The sequence below is a fragment of the Synchiropus splendidus genome, chromosome 3 (genome assembly GCF_027744825.2).
Source record: "Synchiropus splendidus isolate RoL2022-P1 chromosome 3, RoL_Sspl_1.0, whole genome shotgun sequence".
Taxonomy (NCBI): Eukaryota; Metazoa; Chordata; class Actinopteri; order Syngnathiformes; family Callionymidae; genus Synchiropus; species Synchiropus splendidus.
The window spans coordinates 22,990,620-23,010,681 of NC_071336.1; the positions used below are offsets into that span (position 1 = coordinate 22,990,620).

General features: G+C 41.2%; 1 protein-coding gene across 5 annotated transcripts in view; it reads right to left on the reverse strand.

The window, feature by feature from the left end:
• Positions 1 to 18,544, reverse strand: part of neto1l (neuropilin (NRP) and tolloid (TLL)-like 1, like) — a 62,316-nt gene extending 43,772 nt beyond the window's left edge. For 4 of the 5 annotated variants that reach the window (XR_008414137.1, XM_053859219.1, XM_053859220.1 and 1 more), the window contains exons 1-3: positions 17,094 to 17,480; positions 16,872 to 17,006; positions 14,827 to 15,075 (exon numbers count right to left, since the gene is read on the reverse strand). Coding sequence is in view for 4 of the 5 variants with exons in the window: in XM_053859219.1 (XP_053715194.1) it covers positions 14,827 to 15,075; positions 16,872 to 17,006; positions 17,094 to 17,199 (490 nt within the window). In the remaining variant the exon portion in view is untranslated. Of the gene's footprint in view, positions 1 to 14,826; positions 15,076 to 16,871; positions 17,007 to 17,093; positions 17,481 to 17,878 lie in introns of those variants that run through there. The other variant, XM_053859223.1, reaches the window with a different exon arrangement.
• Positions 18,545 to 20,062: the final 1,518 nt, after the last annotated feature.

Consider the following 20,062-nt stretch of genomic DNA (forward strand, 5'->3'; position numbering starts at 1 on the left):
GAAAAAAAAAAACAAAAAACACCCGTGTCTCTGTTATTGATGTACAGTATGCAGTGCTACAGCTACAGTTTTGCTTTGTCTAACCGTAAACTTTAGACCACAATTTCCTGCATAGTGAAAAAACAGGATCCGGAGGTGGTTGGTGGTCGGCCATGCGCGCCACATTATATAGGAGCTCAGTGATTAATCGAGCTTGCCAAATGGGAAATGAAAAGCTGAAAGTGGAATCAAACTGGTCGGCAGGCTGTTACTGTATGTTTGAGGCTGGAGCTGATGTCGAAGTCTTAATTGACCCGCTGGACTTTTTTCCATCCAGCGACGCTCTTCAAAAAGCACAGATGAATGAGCATCGGTGACAAGAGAGATTGTGTACAGAGGCGTCAGAGCAGAAAAAAACAAGTTGAAACAGTGTCAAGGTGACATTTCCTTCTGAAAGAGCATGCTCAGGTTGAAGACGGTTGCAGAAATTTTACATCAGCTTTCATGAACATTGATGGGTTTTTGAACGCCTGCGACCACCCAGCAGTGTGCGCGTGTTTGTCCGGGTCTTTGTGTTCGAGCACTAATGCTGCTGTTTGTAGGAGACACAAAGAAGCATTAGCTTTATGCCGAGCACACAGCCGGAAGAAGTGACACATATTTTTCCATCAAAACTAGAAAGTGCCCATTAATTAATCTCATTGAATGTGGTTGACATTTTGTTGTCTCCAAAATTTTGCGTATAATTTTGAGTATAAATATTTTCCATCATTTGTCCTCTGGCCCTGGATAGTATGGGCCTTTAACTTTAAATGAACAAACACAAGCTGAACGGCAACTTTATTGGAATAACACAGTGCTGATACTAAATATTGAAGACTTCCTTGCTATCCATCAAACAGTCTCTTGAGGTACCATGAAAAGTGAAGCAAATATTTTACACAGGCAGATAGCAGAGACGCATTGTCAACTGCGAAGACTAAGAAACGATAGTAGCCGGCCATTTTTCACTTATCGGTCCACATCACTATCGGCCACCTCCATGTCGGTCCCTGCCGATATTATTCGAAGCCTCATTCGTGCCTTTCACAACATGCAAGTGGAATCCAGCGTTTTCTAAAAGCCCTTATTTTTATGTCATTATAAGGCTACTACACAAAACACACAGTTTAGTTGGGCATGTTTAAAAAAACAGTTACCATGGTAACCACATGTCATTGTTTTTATTTTTTTATGCTTTTGTTAATTCATGTTTTCATCAGTGATAGATTCATGTCTACTTTTCTCCCTTAATCTGTTGGCTAGGCCACTGACAGCATTACAAGTTGTTCGTATAGGTTATTGGATCTTTTTTGAAGTTTGTCAGTCAAAGTTTTCCTCTTCAACTTAAACAAAAAAAAACGTTTTCTACAACAATATATGCTGTCTTTTTTATCATGGAAGGTTTGAAAACAAATTAACATCTCCACAATATAATTTTCTTAATACCAAGGCCACATCGAATAGACAAATATCAGCATATCAGCATAGTATCGGTTATAGACTTTTCTATGCCATCAGATATCGATATGCGTATCGGCACTATCGGTCGAACCCTACTTTATAGCAATCACATAAATCGCTGACTTCTACTGCTAGATGGTAAGTATCTCTGACTTGATATAACTATGCAGTGCATTAAGTATTTGCTCATTCTAGACAGCACATGAGTAGCAGTGATTAGAACCCATACAAGTGACTACCATGTTGACATCACATTATACTAACAAGCCTACTAACTGTGCTCAAGAGAACAAAACAGCAGGTGCGTTTCCAGCACTCTGCATGCTAAAATGATATGAATGCACCTTGAATTCAACGCACTGCAAACATTCAGACGTAGCCAGTCTTTCCTGTAGGAGTATTAAGCTTCCTGTAAGCACACTCAGCGGATCCTTGGAGAGTAATACCAATCCTTCACGCAGACCCGAGGAAAAATATAGAGGCAATCAGTTTCTTTGAGTAAAATTTCAGCTTGCCTTGAAATTCTACCCTGAAGAGTTATGGATAAGCTCCGAGGTGGCCAAGAGGGTGAGACAAATCAAACAATACCTTACTGTTACACTCAAAGCCACATTAAACCGATAAATAAAACTCTGCTTGGGTCCTGATGTGTTTACAAATTCAGTTTCATGAGCCTTTCTACAGTATCGGAAGATTCAATGATCTATTGAGAGGAACTGGAGAATAACAGACAGCCATAAACCATAATCCACTTTTTATGGATTTTCAATAAACCTGTCGAATGTGAAGGAGACGCCTCACCCCTATTCAACTCAACAACACCGGAAATGTCACTGATGCTATTCATCTGAATTGCCACATTCGGTTGAGATTCACGATCATGCCATATTTCCTTTACATTCCAGGGGGCGTCCAGCGTTGTTCACAAGTGAAATCCCTTCATGCTTGTCGATCACTGTTAAGCACTAACATTAACATCCATCTCCCACTGGCTAGACTGAGGATTGCCATTACCGATTAGATAACCCACATGTCAAATGAGATTTAGGACTCTTTCAAATGAGACAATTTCTCAGATGAAAAGTTTGGAACGCAGAATCCAATCTGCTGCCAAAACTGATGTCAGAATATAAACAACAAATGATTCATCATTCCAGCAGGTATTTGACTGTGATCCCTTGTCATTAATACACTAAAATGAATTATGCCGATGATCGAATGGTGAACACAAGTCATTGAGCGTCTGAAGGCATCTGCTCGGCGACACCCATGAAATTACAAGCACGCGCAGAAAAAAAAGACTATTTCAATCAGCCTAAAATGTAATTATTATTATTCACGGACTGAGGCTTTAATATGTTTCGAGATAAAACTTCCATCACAAGCTCGTTGTTGTGTAACACACTGGATAATAGAGGGAGTTGAATTTTCTGTGTGACAGTGTGAGGACTCACTGTGGTGATGGGCTAATGAAACAGACCCTAGGGCGGGCTTTTATTCCAACAGGAAAGGGCAGAGTGGAGGAAAAGAAACATGTCGCTTATTGTAATTTCCAATGCGGTTTCAGAAGCAAAGCAGAAAAAAGAAGAGCTATATTTGAATAGATCACCCACAAGCACATGCAAACCATCCTAAGTGGATTTAGTGGACGCACACACAGCTTGCTAGTCTTGGTGCAGATCAACTGACTTTCAATTCATCTACGATCATCTTCTTTAAATTGAATAAATAATGAGGTTTGATGGGTGGACACAGCTGGATAAGTGCAACTGAACTCTGCGGTTGTTATTAGCTTTGAAAGGCAACAACATCAACCACAAAATAATAATAATAATAAAAAATAACTAGTTCAGGAATGAGATAGTGGTGGAAGACATGAAAGGGTTTGTTTCTACTGTGGAACACGTCTCACAGTTGGGAAGCTGGAAGTGGACAAACCCAAGATCTTCCTTTCTTCTGTGATCACTTCTGATTATACAGCACTTCTTTTAAGTTTCCCATCGGGATCCCTCCTTCATTATAACCCGTCACACCTATCATTATTGTCATGCCCGCGTTTCTCCATGTCTGTATTGTTATTGTCATGTCCGCATTCTTCCAGGTGATTCCCGGTTGTTCCTTCATTTCGTTTCCTACACAGCTGGCGTGCATTTGATCATCAGACTTTCCACAGTTATCAACTCCTCAACGCCAGCTTGTGTCGTCAGATGGTTTCTTCTCGTCCAATGGTTTTCCCCCAGCCTTTCGTGTACTTCCTAGTCTGTGTTCCGGTTCTGGCGCCTTTCGTTCATCATTCCTGTTCGTCTGTGTAAAACATCGTCTTTGTTTAATCTCTGTCGTCCAGCACTCATTCGCCCCTGGGTCTAACCTCAGACAAAAGAATTATGTCCTCATTCACTTCATTCATGAACCTCATTCTCCTTGTATCTGGCACCTCCCTCAGAAACACTCTTTTCTAACATGTTCTGCCATCTCTTGTCTTGTCTCCAAACCTGAACTAATTTCCAGTCTTGTCTTCCAACGTAAGCCAGAGCATTTTCAACTCTTCCACTTCTAAATCTGCTACCTCTCTTGTGTCATAGTCCTACACCATGTCAACGAAATGCCAAATATTCCATTCATTTTCATTTCAGCACTAAAATTGAGCACGTGAGGTTGTCCATTTCATTGGAACTATTTGCTCAGCTTTACTTGCCCAACCTTTGGGATAATACGAAGACTTACTTGAGGCTACAACCTAGCAGTCAGGTGACCCCAGCAGCAGCTGTAGCGGAACAGCCGGCTTGGCTCACCCACAGCTGCTGAGGAGGGAGGCAGGCTGAGCCCCTGATTGATCAGCGGGATAATTGTCTGTGGGCAACAGACACAGCCAAAGGACATAAATATCAGTCTTTCTGATGGATAGTGAGTAAAGTTCCATGTGATGATAAACTGACTTGCTGTCCCCTGAGTGACAGCTCATTGTCTGATAAGCTGCCGGGCTGCTTTCCCAGCAGAGTAGAAAGGTGCAGTTGCCGAGCATGATATAGAACAAGTTAAGTGAAGTACAGCAGCTAGTAAATAACACTGATGCCAGGAGGGGAACAGTTAGCAACACAATAACATCAGTGCACAGCATTGATTGACAAGTCATTTGTCACAAATTCATTTCAATATATTGTGCTACTGTAAGTATGACAACAAATTTCAACTAGGGCGGTCAATATGTAAATTCAAATCATGATTGATCGCAAATCAATAACACTTTTTTGAATTGGTTCTAAACATAAGGAAGATTTTATCAATACAAGAGTGGACAATAAATGCTCATGCAAACATTATGCTTCTCTAGAATAGTCACTAAATGCTCAACAGCATGTTAAAATACATTTACCAATTACAAGTCTTAAAAGTGCAGTGAGGTACCTGCAACCTGCAGCACAACATGCTTGTGTTGTTTTACTCTTGTGTAAAATGAAAGTGACAAAATAAAAAGTATTACTCCCATGCTGCTTCCTGATCTGAGCACCGCATAATATGGACGGTCAACGAAAGCACGCGCCGATAAGCTAATGGCCATCCGAACACGTGGTCAAAAATATCAACCCTTGGAAAAGTTGCAAAAATTGTGACGGGCAGCATCTTAGCATTTCAACAAGCCCAGCTGAAAACGTGATGCGTGATGAAGTTACTACTTTACATAAGCAGGTGGCGTACATCTGTAACTTCAGCCTGAGCACCATTTGGCGACATGTTTCCTTATAAATTTGGAATAAATATGCATAGAAAACCTAGAGCAAATTTGTCTGACTCGGATTCGGAAGTTGTATCTTCTTCCTCAGATGTCACTTGACACAAAGTGACGCTGCTTTTGAGCATAGTGACAGCGTGTTTGTTCACGGTGAGTCCGCAGGCAGCACATATTGCTATCATAGGTGATGCTTTTCATTTGTAGAGGAAATGTGGGGAAAAAAATAAACGGCCCAAGCATCATCATCAGATATGAGGAAGAATTTCTCCAGTGCATCAGATAAACATCTGTACGTTATGTTACACAATGGCCACCGCTGGTTGACATCGTAACATTCCGATTGAGTGAATTTACCTCGATCCCAAGCGTTGTCACTTTGACAGTATGCCTTCATCCCTAACCATTTTCTAGCAGCAACCATTTGAAATGATATCAAAGTGGAACAATTCAATGAAAAAAAGGTTTAATGCCATTAAGATCACCTATAGTTCATCATTTTAGCTTAAATTTGACAGCAAGCACAACTAGTGCCTGTTTGACACAGTGGGTTTCAGTTTCTTATTCACAATGGACTTAAAAAAAACACATTTAATTGGTAAAAACCTCTCATATGGTATTCAGAAAGAAAGGACTAGTTTCACTGTGGTCAAATTTCCAACCTCTCACAAGTTCAAATTTTATTTTGCAATTGTCTTCTCAGCACACGCTAAAATAGTGAACATTAGATATTCATGATATCTCCTGTTAAATTGTTAAATTCTGACACTACTATATCCAGATCTGTAATTGCAGCAAAAAGAATGTCCCAGTCGGCTCCTGCTCCATAAGATACACAAGGTGTCCCTTTCATAGATAACTGGCCAGAGAAATATGGGCCAAAAAGTAGGGACAGCTATGTGTGCAGGTCGAGGGAAATTGGTTCACAAGCTTAAATAAATAATAATATGTTCTAGTCTGATGAGCTCAGTCTGAAATTGAAAGGAAGAGCAAAGGAAATCAAATCTCTCCTGATTTGGCACAGTGGCTCTGGTGGATAAGAGATACCAGGAATGAGTAATAAAAATCTGTGTCTTGTACAGTGATTTTGGCTGCTTCCAAATCCCCACCTCCTCCGTTTTGGCTCTCCCAGGCGATTTGTTATTCTTGAGACAAATGCAGAGTAGTGATGGATTAGATGTGGATTCTACTTCCCAGACTTACTGATGCATCCCCAATCTGTCTGGACAAAAATCATTTTTAAGTGTCCACAGAATGTATATTCAGGGAAACCCTTTTCATTCCAGGTATACTGAAGGTCCATGTTTTTAGAAAAATCCATAACAAGAACAGGGGTGTCCGGACTGTTCCAGAAAGGGCCGCTGTGGGAGCAGGTTTTCACTCCAACAGATCAAATGCAGTCAGCTTAACCAATGAGGTGTCAGCAGAAACAAGCAGCACCAGATTGACAATGAACTGACTACAGTGCTCAGAGACCTGACTGGTGAAGCTGTGAGTGGTAGTTTGGTCGGAAGGGAAACCTGCACCACCACAGCCCTTTGAGACCCCCCTGATGTAGAACTACATTACCTTGGAATTGAGTGAGCACCTGAAACAGACAGACAAGTGACAAGCTAACTGTTTGTTTCATGGCTCTGTTGTTCCATCTATGAAATGCAGTGCACTGTGAGTCATGTTAGCATCAATTAGAAGAATGTGACTCGCATAAATATAACAGATTAACATAATAAAAAAAAAAATATTTTAAATAAAAAGTTTTCACCAGCTGAGCATGCAAACCAATTGAAAGTGCTCATAATCGGCAGGGAAAAGCTGCTCATTCTAGCCTTGGATAGAATGAGAAAATGCACGCAGGCAGCCAGACAGGAAGGGAGAGAAGAAAAGAGATAGTGTTTGTGGGGGGAAAAAGCCAGAGATGAGAGCCTAGAGTGAGCTAGTGACCGACCTCTTCCACAGCTGCAGGAGATGTGCCTGCAATGCTAACTCACTCCATCCATCACAGTTTACTAAAACAGAAGCAGTGTGGACAGAGGACCTTTTTCAGCGTGGAGCTCAAACAGTGCAGATTCAGTCCCACTGACCCTGCGAAACTCAATTTTGGGGTTTTGAGCGAGCATGTGCTTTCATATGTGTTTTGAGAATCATTGGTCTCCGAAGTTTTCCGGTGGTTTGAATGAGATAAACACCTTCAAGTTTTATGGCAAGAGTCAGTGAAGAGCCTTTTAATGTGAATATAGTCAAGTGGAACTAATAAAAAAGTGGAACTAGGAAGCCATATCCTGTGTCTATAGGACACAAAGGATAATGGGTCAAACAGACCACACTGTTTGGTGACATTACTACGAAGACAATTTAGTGGTAGCCAGAGAGTGACCTGGCTCACTTCCCAAAAATCTTCAATGGCTATGCCAGCTCATGTCAGAGGAGGAAGAACTAACTAATGCTAACCATGGGCTCCGCCCATCTTGTGGCAAATCAGTGTCCAGAAACAGAAGGAAAGTTGTGGAGAGAGATGGGATGCTTGAAAAATGCCGGGAACCAGAGACTAAAATCTTACTGCATGGATGGCTTCCAAGAGCAGTGAGAAGAAGTTACATCAGCTTTGAAGACGCTCATAGCACTTGCTAAACATTATCATTTAACAAGATGGAGAGCGGTAAATCGATCACGTTTAAGCACAAGTGACAACCTCAATGAGACGGGCATTAATAATGCTGCACTTCAACGCTACTGTTGGGCCTATAATAGAAGTGATCATCTTGGCCAGTTTGGCCACAACAATAACAGCAGAAGAGCTGAGACGAGAGCAGCGACGCCTTGTTTTCCGGGGATAGTATTTTCATGGAAGAGTGAGGAGGGATCCACAGGGTACTGCATACTAGACATGAAGGGTATTCCTCTGATTTGAAGGAACTATTTTCCACTCAGACGTTTCAACCCAAGACTCCTGTGCTCGACTACCACCAGCTTTGCATCTTACCGTTCAGCTATTCTCCGTTTGAGGAACCCATTTGGTTGATGGGTTTAGAGTGAAGTAATTGCACCTCACATGTGGAGCATACATAGCAAGTGAGTAATGTACACTCTCATAATTTCCCTGTAGAGCGAAAGAGCCATTAGCATTAGGTACACAGCCTGCTGCACTAAATACCCACAGGGAAAAAAAAAAACAATGTGAGTGGGACGAAAGGGCAGTAATGGCAATAAGTGTAATGGTCAAATATTAATACAATGTCTTTTAACAAGATTTACTTCAAGCAACTATTCACTTCCTCAGGTACACACACAGCTCAATTGTACTTGAAAACGACTGGGTAGCAGTCTTTGCTGTACACAATGATAAAGTTCAACTCACGGCGTATTACTCTCTGAGCAGAATACAAGAGCTCATTGAATTACATTCTTCTGTCGCCGCCGCAGAGCTTGGGAGGCTGAGGGGGTGGGACGATGGTGTGACACTTTATTGGATTTTGGATTTAGATTTAGATCAGAAGAACAAAAAAAACATGGTTCCCAGCAAACTTTTCTAAACTAAATTAACTGCTAACAGCAGGAAATAGAATGTATAACGTATAATAAAGGAGGAAATTGAATTGGTTTGTTTGTTATTTTATGCTAATAAAATGCCAATGATTTCATTTGTGATTGGACAGTCAAGCCAACTGATGTACTTCTTAATATAGCACTGGTGTGAAAACAGAAAGTGGTAACTGAACAAGTTATAGCTTTTTTTTTAGATCATGTGACTGCCACACGATATGCAGGTCTAGCATTACATTTAGAGATGTGATTCAGGAAGGTCACTCACTGCAACATGCAAACGCTGTACATACACATTCTAGTTCCACCATTTTACTTGGTTATTCCAATCTTAAGAAATCCCATTAGCTAATGCTCCCCCAGGTTATCGTAGGAGCTCTGATGGATAGTAGGCTCCAGAACCTCAAGCTGGTCTAGTAAGATGCCAAGATTACTATGCCAACTAACTTCATAAATTTGTGCTGACAGTTAAATCTTCCCACTGAGGACCTCCGGGTTCCAGCTGTGTGCTTTTGTATTCTCAGTTCTCAGCCTTCCAACCTCTAATATTATAGTCTGTTAAGTTTCATCAGAAAACATTTAATCCAGGGAGCAAAACAGGTGAAAAAAAGACCAAAAAAAACAATGGGAAAAAAGAGCTTTCTTAAGCAATAACATTGACATACAGTTTTTTAACCATTTCAATAAATGTATTTCTTAGTTTTCATGCCAATAATGAAGCAGCACCCTTGGTGAAGGCAAATGTGATGGACGAGATGAATCAAGTGTTTGATGACAAATGCACAAACAGCAGTGTTTCTCCTACAATGCTGCAAAGGGGGCGCTGTGCTCTCCCAATGCCACATCCTTGGAGGATCAAATTCATTTAACAGTAGATTACAACAAACGGTTGATGTTTATCTTACCTCTAGAACAAATCAACTCATGAACATTCTTATTTGTCCTTATTGATCTTATTTCACACGTCATTGTGTGATTTACCTCGTACAAGTTCACTTCCCCGACAAGTTCATAAATGTCCAAATGGCGCTATAGTTTTAACAGGATTATTAAAACTCCAATGCAAACGTCTGCTTCAGCTGGTGAAGTGGACTCTCTGAACGTCAGAGGTAATGAGTGGACGCATTATCGCAAAACAAGTGATTCTGCAAAAACTCACCACCGCATTAGATGCCACACGTCAAGACAATGCTTTGCAAATTGTATTTCATCATTGATTTCAGAATCTACAATGGAGAGAAACAGTGCTGCATTGTTACGGTGCTGCTCATTGGGGCGTCCCTCTTCCTCCCAAACCCAAAACCTGCGGGAAACACCGAACAAATCGGCATGCAAGTCGTTCCACAAGTTCACTTTAATAGCCCAACAAGTTGAGGCGTTCAAGAGCTGCTGTGCTCCATTACTACGAGCCAATAAGCATGAATGACAAAAACTTTGCACATGAAAATGGGGAATTAGAGGCAATGACTACCCAGAAAATGCCACGTGTTGCCAGGAGCAAAAGACACCACAGGAGGATTCCAAAACTAGGAAGCCGATTAACTTCATGTACTCATCGAAATACTTCCTCCCAAAACTCAACTCAACTTCTCGATTTTAATTCAGTCCGTTCAGCCCCTTCAACTTCATTGTTTTTGCTTCCTTCCAATGACCTCCTGTATCGAACTGAAGCATACCGATTAAAGAAACGATATTTCCCCAAAAAGGACCTCAATCCAATAGGAGCTCTGGTGAGATGAAGATGACTCAATCGATCAGTGTCCACTGAATTATAGATTTTGAAAGTGGGGCCAGAACTGTGCAAAGATGGAGGCAGTTTCTTCTTTCGTCAATATCGCCTGGCAAACTCACAAATATATTTTCTTTCATCCACAGTCCATGGCAGGAACAGGAGAGCAAGGAGACTCACATGAGAATTCTGCTCATGAATTCTCTCACTTCCCAGAAATATTTTCGATAACAGAGGGCTACATGCTGCCAGTCCTGGGATCAAGACAAGACACAAAAACACCATTCATCTTCCACATACATTATCCTTCGCACCGCTGTGCGTTGACTTCACAAACCTCAGTTATCACAGTACAAGGTGCACGAGCAGCAAGAACTTGTGCTTTTTTATGTGCGCCAATGTCGGTTTAAGGTTCCAGAAGACCACTTTATCTACAAATCCAGAGGCTCCACAGTGGCAGTGCTGGAGGTTGACCTGAATAGCACAATGTTGTGGAAATCCCTCAACCCAGGTGTACAAACAAAGCAACTATACATCAACCCCCATCTGTTCTATTCACTGCCGAAATCTGCACTGAATGTGTCAGCGGCGCTAACAGACAGACTCCTCTGTAGCATTTCAATGCATAACCCTCAAAATGATTCAGAGCTGCATTCATTAAAATATTGCGTTGCAACATAGGATTAGAGCTGTGCCTTTAACCAGATCGCTAAGGTTTGAATTAACACAGGTGATAGATGAGTGGCTCTCCTTTACAATTTCCCCATGTTGCAGCTATTTGTCCTGCAGGACAGCTGGGATTGGGTCCAGCTCTCAGCAACCTTGGCTCGATAAGGAGACAATGAATGGACATAATTGAATTAAGGCCTGTGTTTATGTTGTGTTATGCTAATCTCCTGAGGACGTTATCCTGCAATCACCATAGTTTTTAAAGTTGGTCATCCAGCTTCATATTTTATCAACACTGTAAAATGAATTTACATTCACTTTCAGCCAGTAAAGACGCTGACCAGGCGCAGAACGCATATAACATTAATTGTATAATGTGTGGCCAAAATAGATTCTATGACCAGTGGATGTTTTATCGTGGCTGTTCATGGCCATCCACAATTTTGGGCCTTGTCTGACTGACTGCAAATATTATATTCAGATCGATTCGATCCAACGAATACTTGATGCAGTGTTTTAACGCCCATCATTTCATTTTATCCCCTTTATCATCTCTTTCCTCTAATATGATCATAAGTCTGCTGCATGTCTGATTTGTCAAACCCAGATTCTGATCCAGGTTTATTTTCGAGCAGCATCTTCCATTTGACAACTCAAATCATAGCAGTGGTTTTCTATACGAGAAGAACAGAGTGGAGAAGTTTGGAAACAAGATTAAGGAGCCTAGATGGTTTTCGAACAAGGAGAGGAGTCAGGGTGGACAAATTTGTGATGGAGACAGTGCAAGTAGCTCTAAGACCTAGAGGATGTATGGCCGTCTATTCCATGTCAAACAAAGCAAAACACAAAACAGTGTGTCCCAAAGTGACGAAGAAGTCAGTGATCTGTGTTACATGAAGACATTTGAAGGCGTTCATTTGAAGCGTATATGTTGCCTTCTGAGCCCTTTCCTGCATGTCATGCAAAAGAAAGACAGAGGTCACATTTAGGGTTAAGCCAAGGAGTGGAGCTACTTCCACTCTGAATGTCACATGGTATATATAGTACCTCAAATGATCATGCGGAATGCATTATCAAGTAGTATCAAAAAGCAAGTAGCGAGTAGAGCCCGCAATCGACGCCCTCGCAAACATATGTTCTAACCCTGACACCTTCTTTTGAACGACAGATGGGAGAGGACACATTTGACTCCATTGAACGTGTTATCATTGAAAACAATCGCTATTTGATGCCTTAGTGGTGTAGCGGAGCAAACAAGCCATGGTTGTGTATAGAATGCTAGAGAATACTAAACCCACCTGCACAACTGTCACATTTACATGCAAATTTACAATCCAAACGGTCATGTTAGGTCAATGGAAACAATTGCACCTTGTGATTGAACCAGGTAATAGTACATATATTCAGTAAATCCTAAATGTTGTTAAAATGACTATAATATACATAATATAGAATAATTTGGCACTCGTATGTGGTGATGATGTCAGCACAAAATAAAATGTGCACTGCAGACATTTGCATCTAATTTTATCACAACTGAAGGTTCAGTGGTAAATTTCACCTTTTGTAAGCTTTCAGAGGTCATATTTTGCTTTTAGTCTTTGAATCTCGACATGAAACAAGCACCTTGACTTCATAATGCCGGCTAACTAAGATAAAAACAATCCTGCATATAAATTCCTTTTGTGACAAACACTTCTCTATTCTCATCATGGGGCCATTCATACGAAATGAAGAGGCTCCCCACTGTTCTCCGGACTTCATTTCTGTTGTACAATTTGCTGCTTACTCCTCCATCTTCTGCAGAATGTGATGACTACTTCAAATCGCTTACAGTACAAACTAACTGAAACAGAGCAGGGAAACTGCTTTACTTATACTGCAAGCATTACAATGAGAATACTATATTGGGACTTATTGATGTTACACACAAAAAAATGGATTCAGCAGTTGATTTATAAACATACACACAGCCAGCATCTAACACTGATCACCCACTTTTCTCACTTGGAGTAATCCATAAGACAAAGGAATAACAGTGTTTAGAACAGAACAAATCTGTTCATGCCACAGTATTCAGCCAAATACACGACAAGGTTACACAGCTGGTGACACAGCTAAACCCTGCTGCCCTGTGGCGCTGCAGATAACGCGCTAAAAAACAGTTTGTTTTTTCATGTTGCTTGCAACAGGGACAAATATATTCTGCTTAACTGAGCGGAGAAACACAAATTTAAAACGTTATCCACCTTCATATTCAGGGGTTCCACTTTTTCTCAGAATAAAATTAACTTTATCCTTTTTTAAAATTTGATTTCACTTTGACTTTATAAACCTTCCTTCTTTTGGTAATTATTCATAAATATTTATGGATCATGAACTTGTGACGAAAAGTATAGTTGCAGTGTCCTTCTATATATAAAGATTTATGCTGAGAGGAAAGAAGTAGAATATGTGTTGGATTAAATCCAAATTCAGTAGGTTGCATTGATTGGAACTCGGAAGACATCGAGTGTTTGTCGCCTTAAGGATGTGGTCAGTCAAAATGAACACTTCCTCATGATCGTCTACATGCTTGAATATGACCACCACCATTACAACAAGTTCTCAGTCACAGCACAATCTGCGCCAGCAGGGAAGCACTCCAACTCCCTGTTCACACCACCTTTGTCTTAGAAGCTTGTCGCCAGCAGGATGTTGATGCTGGCTGACCGATCAATAACAGCAAAGCTTTTTATCATATAAGCCATGACACACTTATAGTGACCCCAAAGCTGCACAGGCACACACGTGTGCAAACAGCGTCAGTCTCTTTTCGTGAGCCTGTTTGAATCTCAAACGCTTGTAAAAAAATTGACAGTGTTATTAAAGCTAGTCAAGTGTAGGTGAAGGAATATTTAATCACAGTTATGCCCCGATTCCCTGTCATTAGATCTGTTGTTGCTGCAGCAATGTGAACTCAAGCAAAAATGAAGAATCAGAATTCTGATTCTGATGTGAACTCAAGCAAAAATGAAGGAATTGTAATGACACATAACAACATTCCGCACAACGTGAATGACAGCTTGATATATAGCTCAATAGAGTTTTTAGTTTTAATTGGAAAAAACATGATGCATTTCTGGAAAACACAAAAATAAAAAAAATAAAAAAAAGTGTCACAAAGCTAAAAATAAAGTTGTATAACTAAAGCTTAAATGAATCAATAACTTGTACTCATGCCAAATATACAAAATCAATAATTATTTGAAGCAAGTGCAGTGTATTTCATTGGCTCCTCCGACTGGCTAAACAGCAATGCTAACAAAAGTGCTAACCCTGTCAAAGTGTATTTAGGCAAGAGCCCTCATGCAAATGGAGTAAATTAGATGGTAAAAAAGTCATTTTTAGATCTAGTCACTCCAAACACATTCATTTAATAATTATTTGAAGCACTCAATTTCATTGGCACCTTTGGTTCGGACTGGTGAAACAGTTATGCTAACAAAAATGCTAAGCTCTCAAGTACGCTTTGGCAAGAGCACTAATGCAACCAAAGTCAATTAGGTGCTAAAGACGGGCGGCTAAACCCCTTCCCTTTTATCTACTAATATCCATGAAAGAAATGTTTCCTCTTATAGCCTTCTATTGCAGTTCGATTCCACACTGACAGTCGACAATGACAAAAACAAACTCGTACCTGCTGTGAAGTTGTAACTCGCTGAGAAGCCCACCGCTTCCAGTTCACCATCGGAAACAAATTTTATCCAGAGGTAGCGACCACTACTCCTGATGTCCGGGGGGCTCTGTTGACCGCAGTAGCGTCCGAGCATGGGAGAGAAGCCGAAGGGTCCATCCCTAACCTCTATGTTGTCAAATTTACATTCCCAAGACGACTCGATGGAATAATTCTCCTCAAAGTGTAGATCGATGCACTGCCTCGGGGGAGCTGGGAGAGAACAGAGAAATCATAACCACCAAATGCAATTAAATCGGTAAAACAGAACGCATTGATCTAAAGTCATGAGGAAGAAGCTGTGATTCCACTTTAGACGCTGAACAAATGTAATGAACTTTCAAGACTGTCATTACCTCGCAGCTGGTGAACGGTACACTTCAAAGGAATCAAAACATGGAACGAGTGTTTGTAGCTTCTGGCCCTTCAGTGAAATCTTTCAATCGCTGAAAAGGATGTTTTCTGTTTCAGCTCGACAAGAACTGTTTCACCAGGCAAGAGAAGACAAGGAGACAAACTACTAATCTTTCTGTCCAGTCATATGCCCTGTCCAGTAATTTCATCTCTCCCGACATTAAAACCAAACTCAGTCACGTGATGAGCCAAACTACAATATTTAGTATTTAGTATGCAAGTACTTTTAAGTGGCTTAAAATAGCTCAAATGATCTCCAGATGCATCCAAGTCATGTTTAAAAAGTTCAAGCGCACAAATAGGAGATCACCAGCACCACAGGTTGATGTCATGACCTATAAGGTTTAGTGTTCCAGACTGGCTGGAAAGAGGAATTCTTCTGGGAAAAAAAATCAAAATTCAAAAACATTGATTTGTAGGTAAAAGGTGATTTGATGAAAGATAGGAAAGCGGGTGGATGTTTGGGCTCCAAGAAAGAAAGCAGACTGTTTACTCTGATGTGAGTCAGTGGTAGAGGTGGACATTTTGTGTCTTGAAGCTCACCACACAGAGGCCATGTGTAAAAATTTGCCTTCAAACACTGAAATGGTCGCTGATTTCCGCCTGTGTTTCAACTCCATCAAACACTTGGTCAGTGTTTGGAGGGTTGACCCCTTGTGTGACTGAGTTTGACACCCATGTTTTAGTGTAAAGCATCTCTCTGCTTCACCACTGACTTGCGTCCTCCCCCACAACATAAGAGGCGGTAGCTTTCTCCTTGATGCACAAACATACATCACCCTCGCGTCTTTCATCTAATTGCCTCCCATCTGGCTTTTGGAAGTCCACATTAATTGTCAACATTTACAACCTCCTGTCAAACGGCAAGGCTTGAACACTGTGCTCTTCGTGGGTCGCGACATCGGCATTTAATAGGAGGTGGCCTGTTTCTTGCATGACTGGAATTTATTTTAAGCCCCTGTGGGCCACAAAATAACATGGCAGGGAGGCTGGGTTTGGCCCCTGGGCCTTGACTTTGACACATTAGGTTTAGACTTTATGCTGTGCAGCATTAGGACATACAGGACATAGTATCCAAAGTGATGAGTGTTCACTATCTCTGGGGTTCAAACCCAGAACCACATGAACCAAAATGCATTCTCAGCTTCAAGCAAGCCAACAAATGTTTCCCAATCTAGGTGAAGTCAAGACAGATTTGAAGTCAGGTGCCACACATATGTTGTTCCATTTGGGAGGCGCTACAGCCATTGAGGAAGAGGCAAGCGGATTGGCCGATGATGACATGTTCATATCCAGTTTGGCGAACAGTATGTTGTCAATTTCACTCTACAATAACAACATTTGAATAACAAGAGAGACGTACACAATGGTGCATAACTAACCCCTGGTTCAGCTGTGTGCCGGAAATGTCTCATATGCTAGTAATTTGTGATCTGCAGTTCCCCTATTCGCCCAACACCTGGTACTGCTATATATGTTACAAGTATATTAAGGGTGTTATTTGATTTGTTTTGATGAAGTCAGGTGAAAAGTAAAAAAAATGAAGCACAAACTTTCTATCTGCAATCATCACAAACATCTGGACTCAGATTTACCTTCAAGTATATAAACACACTCTGTGTCTGGGGGGTATTTGTCGGGGTATTTGGGAGAAGTGAAGAGTCCTCCTTCTGGTTCCTTCACCCATGTTCCACACTGGCCAGCTGGCTTGACTCCAGAATTGTTTTTCACTGAGACCAGAGAACAGCAATTGAGATGAACATTCAGACGAGAGGGACACAGTCGAGCGTGTGTGGATTCTGAGCATCAAAAAGTACCTGTTGTGTCCTTCTTTGTTGCACCACACCAGCCAAGTATGAGAAGACTTGCAACAGCTGTCGACAAAAAGAAACCAAAACATGTTTCACCAACGGCTTCCCTCATTCTCGTTCCTCTTGGTTGATGATTTCTTGTTGTGCTTCAAATAGGTTGAGTCAGCAAAGAGCTCATTTATGGTTATGGATTTCATCTGCTCCACATCAGCAGTATGCTAATAGAATTTAGAAGTGCCACCAAAAATCCTTGGAAGGAGCAATAGTATCAGAGTGATGTTTGATCTGTAATCACGTGTAATGGTTTCAATTAAATCCGAGTTCAGGATGCTATAAAACTGTCAGCCACAATTCCATGTCATTAAATGCTTGACCTCCGTAGAACCTTTTCATCGGCCCACCGCCCCAAATAAATAAATAAGTGTATGAAGAAAAAAAAAAAAGGTAAGGTAAGGAGGTTAAAAGTAGTACAAAGGACGTTTATACATCTTTGAACACACTGAAATGATGAAATGTTTTCAGGATGAAAGGAACAATACAATGCACATTACTGGCATTTATGTGCATTATTCACGTAATTTTTTTTTTTATTTTACATTTATATCGTATATATTTTTCTTTTTCACCTAAAAAGGAAAAAAAAATGTATTGCCAATATAATTTGGATGGTTTTTAAACAGAGAATTATACATCCCAGTGCAACGTAAGCTTTGAAACTATAGCTGTTGCCATACACCAAAATCCCCATAGTATGCTGAGATGTGGAACGCGCCAAAGAAGTGCCGTCTTACCGTGAAGGAAGCGGTGTCCATGTACCATGTCTATTCCTTTCACAAACCGCTTCAGGCTCAACTAATTCCATTTAGATGTGGGGATACTTGGTGCGGAAAAGAGAGTTTTCTGGGCAAACAAATCAGACCGGGAAACATCTCATTATTAGAAACCAGATAAAGCCCAAAAATACTCCTGGAATAAAACAAGTACTCCTGGGTGTTTGTTCGCCGAACTAATCACCAGTTTCGTAGAGGACCAAAAACAGTTCTAAACACTCGCCCGATTTCCATCCGAACGTTTCTAAAACCTTTTGGTGCTTCTGGTGCACTGAAGGGATTAATAGTCCCGTCATCAGCGCTTCTCTAATCGCTCCACCTTTGTGATCTTCTCTTCAGAAACATCATCCGCATCCTCCGTCTGTCCTCTTTGGTCCCTTTATCAGGAGAGTGGCTCCCCCTGGAACACGGGGAACCGCGGCGCAACACTCATCGCTGCGTGCTCTCTGCGGTCTTTTCTCGCTCCTGAACGGCGCGTAAAATCCAGACTCAACCGAGTGTTTTGTTGATCAAAAGTGGTTTCTTGAAATGAAAAAGGACTCTCGCGTACAGTGTGACCCGAGTCTGTGCTCCTGCTCCGGCTGCTGTCAAGTGTGCTGCTCTTTTTCTGCAGCCACTGAACGCATCATCACCCTCCTCCTTCCTTCGCTCAACACCGGCTGCCCAATGCGCCACAATCACCGACGCACGGAACTTCGCCAAGATGAGACTTCACTGTGTGAGCTTGTCTTTTACTACAGGCTTGTGCCGCAGAACTGAGTCGCATCTGCAGAGGGTACCGGAATGAACGGTAAGGTGTGAAGCAAAAGAAAGCAAACAGCAAAAGGATAAACAACAACAATTAAAGCATACACAAAATTCCTTGCCTTTATAATAAATACGTCAACATACTGCCTTATATAAACATCTTTTTTTCACACTAGCAGGTGAAACGCAACTAATGGAAATTCATCGTAATCTGTTCTGGTGAAATGGTCGTTCAATTTTACAGTGTTGTGCAAATCAATGTGCTGTGTAGATTGTGACTAGACACCACACCAAAGGTCTTCAAACAAGTCCTCAAAGGGCCTGGGATGGTGCAGGTTCGAACCCTCATAAATGAACCTATCTCCATGTTTCATGTCATTGGTTAAACTAAGCCTGTGTTTAAGGCATAGCCAGCGATTTTCAGAAACGGAAATTTCAGCCTTTCCGTTTTGAAAAATAATCACGTTCGTACAAGCATGGGTATGTCTGCTGCTTGGTTAGCCTCCCAGACCTCCCCAAAAAAGGAACAACGGCAACCCAGATGTTGCTCTGAAGGTCAGTCACACTTTTGAAGCAAGTGCAAGTTCTTTCGCATCGTGTTTAATATCTGCCATTCCTCCATTTTGCCCTGTTTATGTGCAGCCAGTTTTTGAAAAGTGTTTTTTCCAGGGGCGAATTCTCTCTTTATGAAAAATGAAGAGTGCAAACGCCGGGATATTTCTTAATTTCCTCAAAAACGTGCTCACGTTGCTGATCACTTTTTTTTACACTTTTCAATGTGGTTCAGCAACAAATGCCTTTGTTATTGTTTAGAAATAAAGTCATACATTTATAAAGCAACATCCTGAACTTAAGAATAATGTTGATGTGGACAGTGAAAAGGTAAAGGAAAGAGTATGTTTGCTGCCAAGTCCTCCTCACGGTGCCTTTTTAGTTTGACATGCCTGAGGAACATTCAAAGAAAGACAGCCTGGTTTCATCCGTACTGAATTTCCATAACCACCCCTCTGTGGTGAAGCAGCGTCTCTCCTCAAATAAGCTCATAACCCAACAAAGAATCAAGGCACCAGCAAGAAAAGGAAGCGCCTCTATCTGTGCTCTTGTCCTATCAGATAGGAATGGAAAAATTTGCGTAAAAGTGACCTAGCGCTTTGAAAACAGCGTGGAAGATCGCAAGCAAGCACAGCACAGATTCAAGGAATCAGTCCACACTCCATCTTTCCTCTTTTTAAAATTGGTGTCACTGGTGCACAATCATGTCAGTGAACAGACCAAATAAATATTCTGGTTCTTCCAAACAGGTAGAACTCACCCATCTTCTTGCATTCATGCTGTGTCCTGCAAACAAAAGACTGATGCTGGAAAGTCAGATCTGAGAGTTGTGTTTCCTGAAGTGCA